Source organism: Argentina silus, assembly GCF_951799395.1.
Source record: "Argentina silus genome assembly, chromosome: 5".
Taxonomy (NCBI): domain Eukaryota; kingdom Metazoa; phylum Chordata; class Actinopteri; order Argentiniformes; family Argentinidae; genus Argentina; species Argentina silus.
Window position 1 is genome coordinate 15889161 of NC_139659.1, and position 13050 is coordinate 15902210.

Genomic DNA, 13050 nt, shown 5'->3' on the forward strand with positions numbered 1-13050 from the left:
AGCTCACTAGTACTCATGTCTCACTCTAGGGCCTTCATTGTTCTTCTTGAATGGATCAAGTTTGTGCAGAAGATTTACTTAATTGGCAGGCTAATGAAAAACATCTGATCAATTGAGATATTCTCTGATATTTCCCCCCCCAGGGACAAATATTTCTACAAAATGTTCTTTGGCAAAAACAGCATGGGAATCCAGAGACACTGACACCACAATGTAAACACATAAAAGTAAACACACACAGCCACAACATATAACATTTATCCCACCTAGTGACCTTCAAACTGGCAGTTTTCCCAGCAAAGGCTTTTAAGAGCTGGGTGGTCAAGAGTTGGAGAAAGACTGTGACGCAGAGAGCAGAACTCTGAGGATTCTAATAGGGGAATAGTGAGATCAGGTGTGAAATGTCTCTTTGTCTTCAAAGCTTAAAGAACACTTAGCCTTATCAGATGAATTCCTCTCAAAGGTTATATTTGTGAAGCTTGAATCTATAATATCACAGATCTACTGTGGAATGTGAAAAACAACTGAATGTGCCATGCTAAATTCCAACCCTCATCCCTCCTTCAGTCAAATTTCTATCCATCCAAAACCATCAATCGTCTCTTCTTCAGTCCATTGCCATCTCTTCATCCACCCACTGACTTTTCTACCCTGTTCGAATACTATTAAAATACATACTTCCTTCCTCCCTTCCTTGAGGTAATCACTGACCTAACATGATTGGATTGGTCAAAGCAAGATTTCCACTTCATTGCTTTCACCAACAATATCATGTCACATCAGTGATGTATTCAAGGAAGGAAAGTTGCATTTTGAGAGTCTTCAAACAGGGCCCTTGTGTTTGGCAGCCAGACAGAAGGAGGTCCTCTGAGGCCCCCCTGTGAGCGGTCTGGTGGGAACTGTCTTCAGAAGCCCAGAAGCTGCAGCCCGTCTGGACAGGAAGTCATGACCAGAGATTTTTTTGTTGTTTTGTTTTACAGGCCCTCCATGGCAATGAAAACCATTACTCCATGCTTTTGATGTTTGTTTTTACTGAGCCACTGGCTGAGACTCCACCGTTGGTAACAAAGGACACTCCTCTCACAGATATAAACAATATATCTGTAATGGTTCATAATGATGGATCCTTTGATGTCATTACATTTGAATATTGTGTGGTTTCAAAAGTGAGATTCAAATAATATTGCGTGAGTGTGTATTTACATAATCGTTTCTAGATACCAACTGAAGTGTACAACAAAATGCATAGCTATGTTATTGATAAGAATGTCTTGCCCTGTTTCAGTGTGTGAATCATTTAATCAAAAAAGGTGCCAGTAAAGCTGAGAGGGGGCAGAAAGAGAAGTTAGTGCAAAGACAGAACAAAGGGATTTGTTGTGGAGAGGACAATTGCATGAGTAAAATCTTTATTGCATGCACAGAACTATTTTGCCAGAGGGTTCAGTGAAACAAGTGCCTAGAGAGTGGTCCCTTCCCAATGCCACACATGCACTGGAGAGGGTGACCTCAGTTTGACCCCTAATACCAGTCACTCAGAGTGACGGAGGTACCACCACTACATTTACACAACATTTACACCAGAGAGAGCTGCAGTTACCCCACTGACTCCCAACACCCCCACAGTTAAAAATCTACACCCAGAAGAGCAGGAGCTAAAAGTATCAGAAGGACTTCCTTCACATTCAGTGACCTGATGTTCATCAATACGAGCAGTTGTCTGACTTCTTTCTCTTTCTATTGCAACAGTGTGACAGCTATACATTTGAGAAAATCCTTCTCGTTGACTAATTCATTCTATGACGTTATAGTCTGTAACTGGAATGCACAACAGGAGAGAAGACACGAAAGAAAAAAAAAAAAAATGTAAAAGCGGTGCATGAAACCACACACCATTCCAATTTGGCAGCACAAAAATCAAGGGAATATGGCAATACTGATGGCTACATAAAATTGTTGAAAGTATCGCAGTACAAACTTCACATCAGAATGTTCTTGACCACAATTTAAAACAATAACAAAAAGTAAGACTTCTATCAACAGAAATGGCAGTTATTCAAATGTATATCATCCCCAGTAAAAAGGTGGACAATAAATTGCAAGAGTTCTTTTTCTCAAAGTGTTTTAGAGGAAAGTGTGAGGGAAGGCATGATGAGAACAAAAAGTCCATCTTGGAATGTGTGCTTGGGATCCTCGTTGAGAAGACGCCAAGCGGAATGATGAAGCCGAAATTTAGAATTTGGCAGTAACTGGCCCTGCCCACTTGATTCTCTCCCAACCAATGAATGGTCCTGAGTAAGGGCCGTGTCTTAGATGGCGACCTTGGAGACTTGATCCTCCAGTTTGGCGATTCGACGGTCCTGAAGGGTGACGAGGTCCCTGAGCGATTTGACCTCTCGCAGTAGCTCCTCCAGCTTACCTTCATTTTTCTGGAACAGAAGAGAGACAGATGATGAAGACATTGATGATCACAGACATCTTCAATCACAATTCCTCTCCGTTGGCAGCAGCAGGCAAAAACTCAAATTATGCAGTGCTCTATTGAAACCAATATCTGCTGGTCAGCTTCAACATCACAGCACAATGCTACTCACTATAGAGGGTTGTGGAGAGGCTTGCTTCTGGGCAGGTGTAGTGTTCTCTGCTTTAGTGGCTGGCTTGCTCTCCAGGACGTTCTTCTTGACCACCTTGAGGTCACGGTTCTTTCCAGGGACGTAGCCGTGCTTGAGGGAGATGAGGATGGGGTCTCCGTTCTTCCCCTCGAACCAATCCTCTGCCTCAATGGCACAGTCTGGTCCCGCTGTGTCTGGGTACAGGTCGTCCTGGAACAGATCCGACTGTGTGTACACGAGATAGAGAGAGAGAGATACATTCTTACATACACACACAAAATGACATATTGGTCAATGTTGATCATAATGGCTTAATGGTGTCAATGTAGGGGACAGAGACAAACCTTTCGGGGAACTGTCATGATGATTGGCTCACACTTTCTCTCGTGCAATTTATAAAACCTGCAAATAGAGTAGACAAAATGTGTATTATTCTTCAAGAAATAATAGGGAAAATAGTGGCTTCAGCTTAATTAAAATATTAGCATTATAATAAGACGCCTTTTCCAGCACTATTTCGTTCTAAGATTAATATATACCATACAGCTACAGAATCAAAGGTGGTAGGGCTGGTTTCTAAAAGATAAAACACTGCATGTCTTCCCTCTGGTGGACAAATTAAGCATTTTTCAAAGCTATCAAACCCTATTGAATCTGATGGTTAGTTGGTTCCTTTCTGCTGGTACCTGGCAATCTCGCATTTGTTGACATCCAGCCCTCGCTTGGGCATGTATCCCATGCCTCTCTGGGGCTCCTTGCTGGAGAAGGTGTTGAGGTAGTGGACGAACGGGGCCTCGTCCGTGATCTCAAAATACCGGATGCTACTGTCGCCCTGGAGGGGGAAGAGGTCAGAGCTAAATGTGTGTGTGATTCTGTACAGCATGAAGCTCCACACTGACAATTATTGTGAAGTCAATAGAAATCTAAGAGAGCACCATCCCAGAAGAAATTCATACTAGGCTGCCAACCTGGGAGACAATTGACAATATTGGAAATGGGGGATAAGACAACCCTGGAAATACAAGAGAACAACATTCGTAACATGGTATTTTACCTTCCCACACAGGTAGACTACGTTGGTGTCTGCGTCATAAAAGGGGAGCAGTACTCCATTACTGCTGTCCATCTCATGTACTGATATTGGCTCATCCATGCTTTTCTATAAACAGAAGAAAAGCTTTTAATTGTGGGTATGCGAGAACATGCAGTATATTAGTGTGTGTGTGTGAGCTTTGTCCAGTTCGTTTTGGGGGTAACGTACGGGGTTCCAGAGGGCTAGCTGACGCTCACTCATACGGCTGAAGCCAGTGGTGAAGACGTTTCCGTCTGCAAGGAAGATGGCTCTCATCGGCCGAGCTCCCTCATGGGCCTTGTCTTTCTCCTGAAACACAGACAACATGGACTTCAGACATGTTTTGGCAGAAGTGTGTGTGTGTGTGTGTGTGTATGAGAGTGTGTGTGATGAGGTGAACAATAAAATGACCAGAGAGAGCAGTAGATTGGTAGGACCAGGTCAGCTCAATCTCCCACTCACCGCAACAATCTTCTCCTTGCGAGGGTCGATGACGCGGACCTTCTTGTCCTTGCAGGCGGTGCAGATGAGGGCGCCGTTGCGGCTCCAGCAGGCGCTGAAGATGACGTCAGGGTGCATGTCCTCCAGGTTGATCATGGCCTCGCCCGTCCCCACATTCCAGATGATGATCAGGTTGTCACCACCTGGGGACACGGACAGGGGACAGTCACAATCCACTGTCTCATGCAGTGAGGTGGACTCGCATTGCAAGAAAGTGATGTTTCAGCTGCTATTTCTTCACAGTACTAGAAAGTTAGACTGTAGTGTCTAGTAAATGGCATGCAGAGATTGCTATTCAGTGTAGATTCAATACAATATTGTACTGAAATGGCTGAGACAACTCAATATGTATGTTAAATAGGTCAAATAAAGTAATTCATTAATTCACTCAGTGAGGGCAAGTGAAGAGCTAGAGGCTGCCAGACTCATCTATATACCTGCACTGAGGAGGACGTTGCGGGCAGTGGGGTGCCAGGTGACGATGCCCACCCTCTTGGAGTGCCCCTCCAACACCACCACAGGTTCAGCCAGGGGCAGGGTCAGCCCGTTCTCAGGGATCTGCCACACCTGGAGACAGATAGGTCCTAAGTTATTCAGGATACCTGCCGTTTTAGATTTAGACTGCTGGGAAACATCAATCATTCAGAACTGGTGACTGATCAAGTTAAGTGTGACAAGAACCATCAATACAGTTAACATACAGGTTGGTATGACCTGGAGATTTTATATGATTATTAGCATAGGACGAAAGGGGTAAACTACTACAAGAGCTGACTTAAACTCAGTTCTTGGTTCAGACCTCTCAACTAGACCCAGAGCATGGACTTGCTCTGCTGCCTGATACACAAGTTAAGGATTCATTCAATGTTGCTGCGATACGGGAGCAGAAACAGACTAGGGGTTTCACCCCTTCAAACCTTGAGATGTACAATAATGCTCATCAGCCTTAGAGATAACTCTGGAGTGTTATAGAGCTTCATGCGGATGTCTAATGATGTCATCAGAATGTACTAACAGGATGTAACCTGAGGGTGGCAGCAGAGAACTAACGGGGAGGACACCCTTGGTGCAGAAATGAGAATGATGAGGAATCAGCTCTGCAGACATCACATCTCTGTATTTCACCTGCATTTAGATTTAAATAGTGATGAGATGCAAATTCATGCGCTAACGAGTTATGTAATCAAAAATGAGACCCTAATAAAAAAAATACCTGGCAATAAAAAATGTTAAATGCTTCGTTGTTACAAGGAAGCAGATCTATGAAAAAGACACATAAATACATTTATCACATGCTAATTATTCCTCAATACGAAATTGTAATGCTTTGTTTGAACTCCACAATCAAATCAAAATCACCAAATCCAAAAAAGGCCGAACTGTCACCTGTTTAGTCTACTGAAAATAAAGAGGCTCGGAGGTGCCTAACATTATTTATTCGTCTGTGCATTCAATAACACCAAATAAGGGAAAGGAACATTCTGACAGAATGACCTCACCGCCCTAACATTCACCGACGGCTTAGTATCTGATTACTGTATGACAATCTCTTGGAGTGTAATGTACACCCGGGAAGCCAGGGTTACAGCATTAGCATGACCAGCAAAACCGGACACGATGATCGATCCCCCAAAATGTGCATCTTATTCAGAGCATTATTGCTTTTGTTCCAGATGCCACCATTGATGCTCAAACTGAACTAACGATAAAATGAAATAAGGAGCAAAGGACACAAATTATGAGAGTTGTATGTGTGGGTGTATGTGTATATACTATAATATGATATATAATATAATCTACTATAAAAGACTGAGTCATTTGCATTTAAAGCATTTCACACTTTGGTTTAGCCAAGAGGACAACGTCCCTGAAAATAGTGTCATAATGACTGATTTGAGGATACAAACAGCAATGTTCATGCGTGATTTTGACTGAGACCGTGGGAGCTACTGTACCATGACTGTGCAGTCCTCTGAGCCGCTGGCGATGACGTGGTCATTGTGCGGGCACCAGTCGATGTCCAGCACAGGCCCTGTATGACCACACACGGTTGGGTAGGCCTTGTCTATGCGGCCAGTCTGTGGGGGGAGAGAGAGAGAGAGAGAGAGAGAGAGAGGAGTATAGTCAGTATAGCTGGTGCAGATGTGACGGGCGGGCTTCAACCCGGGTCTACTCTTGTGGAAGACCCAAGCGTCTACCATTTGGCCAAGACGACACTTGAGTTTACATTTCTCAGGCAGGGCTACATCATCATGAGAGCATGATTCCAAATCATCTCTGTTACACAGACATCTGAGGATCAACAACAAGGATGGCTTGTGAGTACCGGCTGGTGGAGGAAAAGTCACTTACATTCAAACCATTCTGCATTCTATCTTGGTTGTAAATTATACATGTCAACTTACAGTTAATTTGAGCATAGTCTAAACAACATACTGGAGTGTAATATATATATAATATATTGATTTAGTGAAGCGCACGCCTGACAGTTACAAAAACAATCCCTTTTCTTTCAGCACAATTCTTCTTTCAAATCCCAGAGGTGCAAGATTATAAGTGAACCTCTGAAAGCTCCACTGGTTGAAATGTCCAACAAAGACTTTTCATCCAATCAGTGGGCTTCGAGATGACATCAGCAATCGTGTGCTCGACCCGTGTGACCTGTGCCTTCCACTGGATCAATGGCTGATGAGACGAGGCCAGCCCACTTCTTCTAGCCTGCTGCTCGGCATGGGTAATCCAGTCCGACACCCTCACTGCATGGGTTTCAGACGACAGCTGAATGACGTCACTACAGGGCTTTGTGCTAAACTTGTTCCTCCGTTTACAACTTCAGCCCCTCAGTATCAGCATGGTAATGTCTGTGTGTTCTCTAAGAGAGTCAGAGGTATGGCATCTGTACTTGGCTGAAGTGATAGGGGCTAGTGATATGAACAAGGCACGTAGCCTATCCAAGTTACTGTTCTGTTTAGTCTGCAGCCATGATAACACTGACCTCAGCATTTTTGGTTCAGACATATAATGCATTGTCTTTCAGTATCAGAGAGTCCATTCAGAATCAATAGAAAATATCAGGTCATCCACTCCCATCTATGAGATGCAGGGGAGGCTGCCAGAGGTAGAAATCGGAGGACTCCACAAGTCTCCCCTGATGAGATGCAAGAAGGGGCTTTGGGAGAGGAGCCATCTGATCACAGCACAAGCATAACCCCACGGGGGCACGCATTCCCTGCCATTACCACAGTTGTCACGGTAACTCCATGACAGGAGGAGTTGGAACAAGTGAGTCTCTCCAGGAACAAAGAGTGGCTCTGTGAAAAGAGCGACACAATGGTTGATCAACCTGACATAACATAGGCGGCAAAGAGCCATCTATGATTATTGTGTAAACTAAAGATGTTACAAATGGAATACGGGCCGCCGAACTACGGTAGAAGTACAGCCGATGGCCGTGCCAATGCTGCTCCCACTGATGCTGCACAAATGCTGATGCTGCAACACAGGATTGTACCGTGGGAAACTCTGTCACCTTGTGTCATGACTCGTGTGGATACATAGAAGTGCTGGCCCGCGTTGAAATATAAGCTAACCCTAGCCCACCAACTGACGGCCGCCATTACAAAGCCAGACATATCAGGCCAGAGAACTATAACTAACATTAGTGCATTCATTGGAATGTATATAAAGCTCTATGTAAAATATAAAAGAAAATAATGTCTGTAAATAAGGGAGGCAGTCCAAACATATCTTAGGCTAGTTGTGCTACCCAAATAGTCCACTACCGAAGGGAAAAAGCATGTTAGTTCTAAAACTAGTTATCCAGTGACAACTCCTGTTAGGCTGTAGATACATGAGCGGACAGCCTGAGAGGGAGTTAAGTGACTGGAACAGATGTTACAGCAGATGTTTGAAAACACACAAAATTAAAAGGAAAAACACTCAAATATATTTATCCCAAAGTGTTGTGCTAATGGAAATGCACTGGGAAGTTCCATGGGTCAGGCTAAATGTGGGAAATGGTGTTTCAACATGTTCAGGTCTGCACACATGCTTTGGGCCAGTTACGAGTCTCTTTGGAGGTGGGATATGATATGGCCTAGTTAATGTAAATTAATTAACCTAGAATCACTGACTCCACCCCCCCCCCCTTTATCATCACAGGGTCAGTGAGGCACATATAATAGGAGGTTGTGGTGGATGCATGCATGCAGTACAGATGCCCTTACAATCACACTGATTAGAAGATTCAGATTGATTGATAGATTGTCTATGGTGTTTGGACACAACAGGGTCTGCAGTGCAGCGGGGTGTGGAGAGTCAAAAACAACCATAGCCATTCCAATTTCATTCATGTATTACGAGAGCTAAACTAACTCAAACATTTGTTTTGTTCAAAAAATAAAGTTCAAAGGAAAAACAAAGGATTACAATGTCAATATCTGTAGAGATAACGATGCTGATGATTCAACTTGAAAAAAATCCAAGACAGAAATTTCAGTGGAGATTCCATCTCAACATTTTCAACTTCCCTATCCCAGAATCCACTCGGCAACATACGGCTCCTTAGCCAATAGGGAGACAGAGGGGAAATGGTCCTGTAGGCTGACATGCAAAGGGCTGGACTGCCATATATGGTCAAATCTGCTGACAGCAGCGGCAAGCTCTTGGGTACTGAATAGAGTAGGGGAGAGAGAGAGAGAGAGAGGGGACATGCAGACAATTGCTGTGGGCTTCCTCAGTGCTCACACTTCTCCCTTAAGCACGCGCATGCAAGCACACAGAATTTAGCCATGAAACGTAATGCGCATGCATGGCAATTTAAGATCCAACATTGAGAAGCACAGAGGCCTTGACACTGACACTCACCTTGAGTAGAGGGAGGACAAGGAAGGCTCCACCCCCGCTAGCCTCTATGATGATGGCAACAAATTTGGGGTTGACAGCGCAGAAGGAGCTGTCCCATGTGACCCGGGAGACCCGGATGTCGTCATAACACTGGTCGTTCTTCAGTGCCTGGCCAAAGACATGACGGAACTTACTCGCTCGCACAACTCGCCTGAACATATCTGCAACAACAGGGGAGGGAGGGAGAGAGAGAGAGAGAGAGAGTGTGAGTGAGTGAGTGAGAGGGAGGGAGGGAGGGAGGGGGAGGGAGAGAGGAAGAGAGAGTAGTCAGACTTATCAAATAGCATTAATGCACGACTGGGTGAGCGAACAGCTGATATCCGCACACTTCCGGTGGTGTGACAGCGCACGAGGCGGCAGGTTGTGCAACACATCTGACCAACTTCACGTACTGTCTTCACATTCTCTGTTATGGAAATGTCATCAATATCATCAATATCAATTCTCACCCACCCATGCTGAGCCATATTTGTTTTCGCCACTTCAGCCAGAGCACACACATTAAAGGCTTTATGGGACATGGCCATTGACTTGCTGACGTCTAATAAAAACAGATTTATTCCCATCTCTGCCTCAGCTGGTTGTACAGTTAAGTCCTAATGGCAGAGCCTGTTCTCCACATCTGATCAAACAAGGCATTAGGCACTATAGGCCTACAGAGTGACAGCACACAGTAGGCCTACACACTTGTTCCAATGGCCATCTTATAAGCCTAGTTACCGCAACCCGACTTAGGCAGCCTTGTTCACACATTGCCCAATCAATGCTCACTTTGGCATGTTGGTGCAAGCTGGCCATAAAGTCCCACGAGAGCTCTGTAGCATATAGCTCTGTTTCCATAACAACTGATGATAGATTCCTAACACGCATCCCTGGAAGCAGCCAGGCTCTCATCAGAAGAGCTGACCCCTCTATGCAGGAAGAGCTAAATCAATTAGGTGTAGCATCAAAGGCGGCCTTGTGTATGTCTCCCTTCGCCCCCCAAAAGAGAGCAGGGCATAGCCACAGTACTGTGAAATCAGGGAGGGCAGAGCCAGAAGAGGCAGGGCTGCTGATGCCCATCAGGGCTGCTGATGGCCTCGCTCAGAGGAAATGTAGGCCTAATGGTTTACATTAGCTACCACAACAGTCAATGCATTTACCGCTCGAGGCCAAAATACACCAAGACTAATATTCTGACATCTCCATGACATGGTACTGTAGGTATCTTCTTAAAATGATTAAAGCCTACAATTGCTGTGCATTTGGCATTGTGTCATCCTTGCAAAAACTTTAATAATCTAGATTCAACACTCCTTACTGCGGGATGTTATTTTTTGCAGACCTGTTTCCTACAGATGAAGCCAAGTTCCCTTTACAGGAAGTGGATGCAGAAGTCCTATCTTTCCTGTATATGGTGGAGCAATATGCATCGCGGTTAAAGTGATTATGAGGCTAACTGTGACAATAAGGACAACAGTCGCATTTTACTTTCACAATGCATACGGCCATATCTTCCTCGATTCAACATCTAGGCCCTACTCGGCCGGTACATTGTCGAACTCACATGTCTGTTGTGGCATTCTCAGAATACCCATGAGCTAAACTCACACACTATTCACATTACCTAGTGGTCTCTTCAGTGGAAACACTGAAGCTTGTCCTATTGATGAGAATAACGGAAAACGCTGACTGAGAGAGGACAGGGTCTCGGTAATAGGCTAAATGTGTTTCATCCAGGTACTTTTTACTGGGCCTATACAAGGAGTTGGTACATGTATCGCTGTGCTGTGCTCTCTCTCACACATGTGTGAATGAGAACTAGAGCTGCTGTGAGACATTCTTCCCCTGACTGAACCCAACCAAGCCCATCTCCCACCTCATATGCCCAGCCCTTACCCATGTCCTCCTCCACCGGAGGCTATTGACACGACCAACACTTGGCACAGCAATGCACTGTATAATCTAGGCTATTTGTATTCAATATAAATAGATCTGAATATCAGCAAACAAATATAAATCATCGCAATTATCCAGGGTTGAAACCTATAATCTACAGATCGCCTATATCTCTCTTAATCCAGAGTCATTAGCTTCATGTATGCACAGCAAGGCCATCTCTCACGCATCAACTATCCTCCTGGGTCAGAGCCTTAGGCACAGGGCATATCATTAACAGCCATATATGGAACAGTGTCGAGCCTATACTACCACAATGCAGCATGATGCTGAGGTTGCAGAGAAGAGGGTTGGACCAGAGAACAGTTTGTTCTATTAATTATATGGGCCCTGGTGATTCTGTTTGGGTTAAAACACTGCAGAGGCTCTCATACACATCATATATCCAAAAGATGCGCTCCACGCGTGCCTAATTTCTCTCAACATGATGACCTACTTTCCGGAGAACATGGCACACAGGATTGACTCTAGGGTAGCGCCAACCTGACAAATATCATCACACCCATGAACATTTGGTTCCAGCACAGGTCAATGTTACCGAAATAAAACTCCTGGTAAAACTAATCCATTCTTTCAAATCCAAGGTTACAATCATGGCTCTTGCTGCTGTACAACACCAAGTGTAAAGGGTCTAGATCTCTTCATATTTGCACTATAAACAACATATGGTCTTAATTAGGCATCAGACATCTGTCAGCAGGAATACTGGGCTCTTGACTCAAACATACTCAGCTACCTAAGAAGAGTGTCAATATTACAACTGTATAACTTCTCATCCAATATTTCAAGCAAAACTGACATGACAAGGGTGCAATACTGGACATGTCTTTGGTCACTTTCTTGGCAAGAAAAGGCCCAGTAGTTTATGTAAGCTACACAAACCTGCACAATCCCTGGTATTGCAAAAAGCTCCCATGCGTCAGTTATGAGAGGGCAACTTTGGGTGCTCCTCATTACCTAAACACATTTCTGACTGCTAGTGCATGTAAGCAATGTAGTCGGATGGCCTCTGAAGCTGTGATATGCATACATGCTTAATCTTACTACATACATGCTGCCTATTATTGATAATTGCAGATTAGTCGCAGTGTAATGATGGACAAGCTATCTAGTTAACAGGCATATTCTACTCTTCCAAGTCCATATCATATGCTCAGTAACTAGGTGGACAATAGCCATCCATGGTGTGGATTCTCATTGCCCATCTGCGCTACTAGCATAAAAGGCTACTTCCTTATTGTGTGCTCACTTATGGTTTTCTAAAGCAGTTCAGCACACCAGAGCAAAATGGTAAGGTTTAAAAATGAGTTGATGTAGAGGCTGTGTCTTAATGCATAAGGATGCTCAGGAATTTACATTGATAAGATGGTACCAGTTAGCTAGCCAGCGACGCTAATTTGGAGCATAGACCACCGCCAGCGAGCTATTATGACGCAAGTGCAGATTTTATCCATGGTTCTGGCTGCTCCCATTCAGAACAGCTAAACGATGCACAGCCGGGGAGGCTAGCAGAAAGATGTTCAATAGAAATTGAGACCGGTCCATTTTCCTTACCTCCTAAATCTATGTAATATTTCCGTAAGCACGAGGTGATCAATCTGAAAACATGAATATGGCAGTTTAGGTGAGCCCTTGTCCTTTAGATTTCCCCTTGTTTTAACACTCGCTCCACCGTTCCAGTATTCTTCTTTCCCTCCTGACTGCAAATCTATGAACCGGAAGCAACGCCCTGTTTCATCCCCTCCCCTTCCATATGAGGCATTTTAGGAATCCCTTCTGCTACATAAATTGTCTATAATCAATGACAATGACAATATCATTCAATGGTTTTCATAATACAAAAAATAGCAAACACACACATGTTTTGAAATATCAATAAAGTGATCATCATGCAGCTTTAACTCAATCAATCAGATGGTGATCTGTGGTGACTAAATTAAAAAAGACAACACATATTGTTGACAGTGCTGGAGTTACAGCAATGACCGGAAAATTGCCTGACTTTGTCAAGAAACCAGAGTTTGA

The 13050-nt window shown here is 44.1% G+C and overlaps 1 protein-coding gene across 1 annotated transcript; it reads right to left on the minus strand.

Moving 5' to 3' along the window:
• Positions 1 to 1389: 1389 nt before the first annotated feature.
• coro1cb (coronin, actin binding protein, 1Cb) lies at positions 1390 to 12718 on the minus strand. Its single transcript, XM_083670072.1, has 11 exons — positions 12580 to 12718; positions 9049 to 9248; positions 6138 to 6260; positions 4620 to 4749; positions 4144 to 4325; positions 3871 to 3990; positions 3664 to 3768; positions 3296 to 3441; positions 2954 to 3011; positions 2592 to 2834; positions 1390 to 2426 (listed from the first exon to the last, which is right to left on the minus strand). The coding sequence occupies exons 2-11, from the start codon at positions 9244 to 9246 to the stop codon at positions 2307 to 2309; spliced, it is 1425 nt and encodes a 474-aa protein (XP_083526198.1). The 5' UTR covers positions 9247 to 9248; positions 12580 to 12718; the 3' UTR covers positions 1390 to 2306.
• Positions 12719 to 13050: the final 332 nt, after the last annotated feature.

Excerpts from the sequence above, each read along its gene's own strand:
- coro1cb (XM_083670072.1), bottom strand. The coding sequence starts at position 9,246 with ATGTTCAGGCGAGTTGTGCGAGCGAGTAAGTTCCGTCATGTCTTTGGC. Across the intron at positions 4,326-4,619 it reads CAACGTCCTCCTCAGTGCAG|GTGGTGACAACCTGATCATC; the intron begins GTATATAGATGA and ends CCGTGTCCCCAG. Across the intron at positions 3,012-3,295 it reads AACAAATGCGAGATTGCCAG|GTTTTATAAATTGCACGAGA; the intron begins GTACCAGCAGAA and ends CTCTATTTGCAG.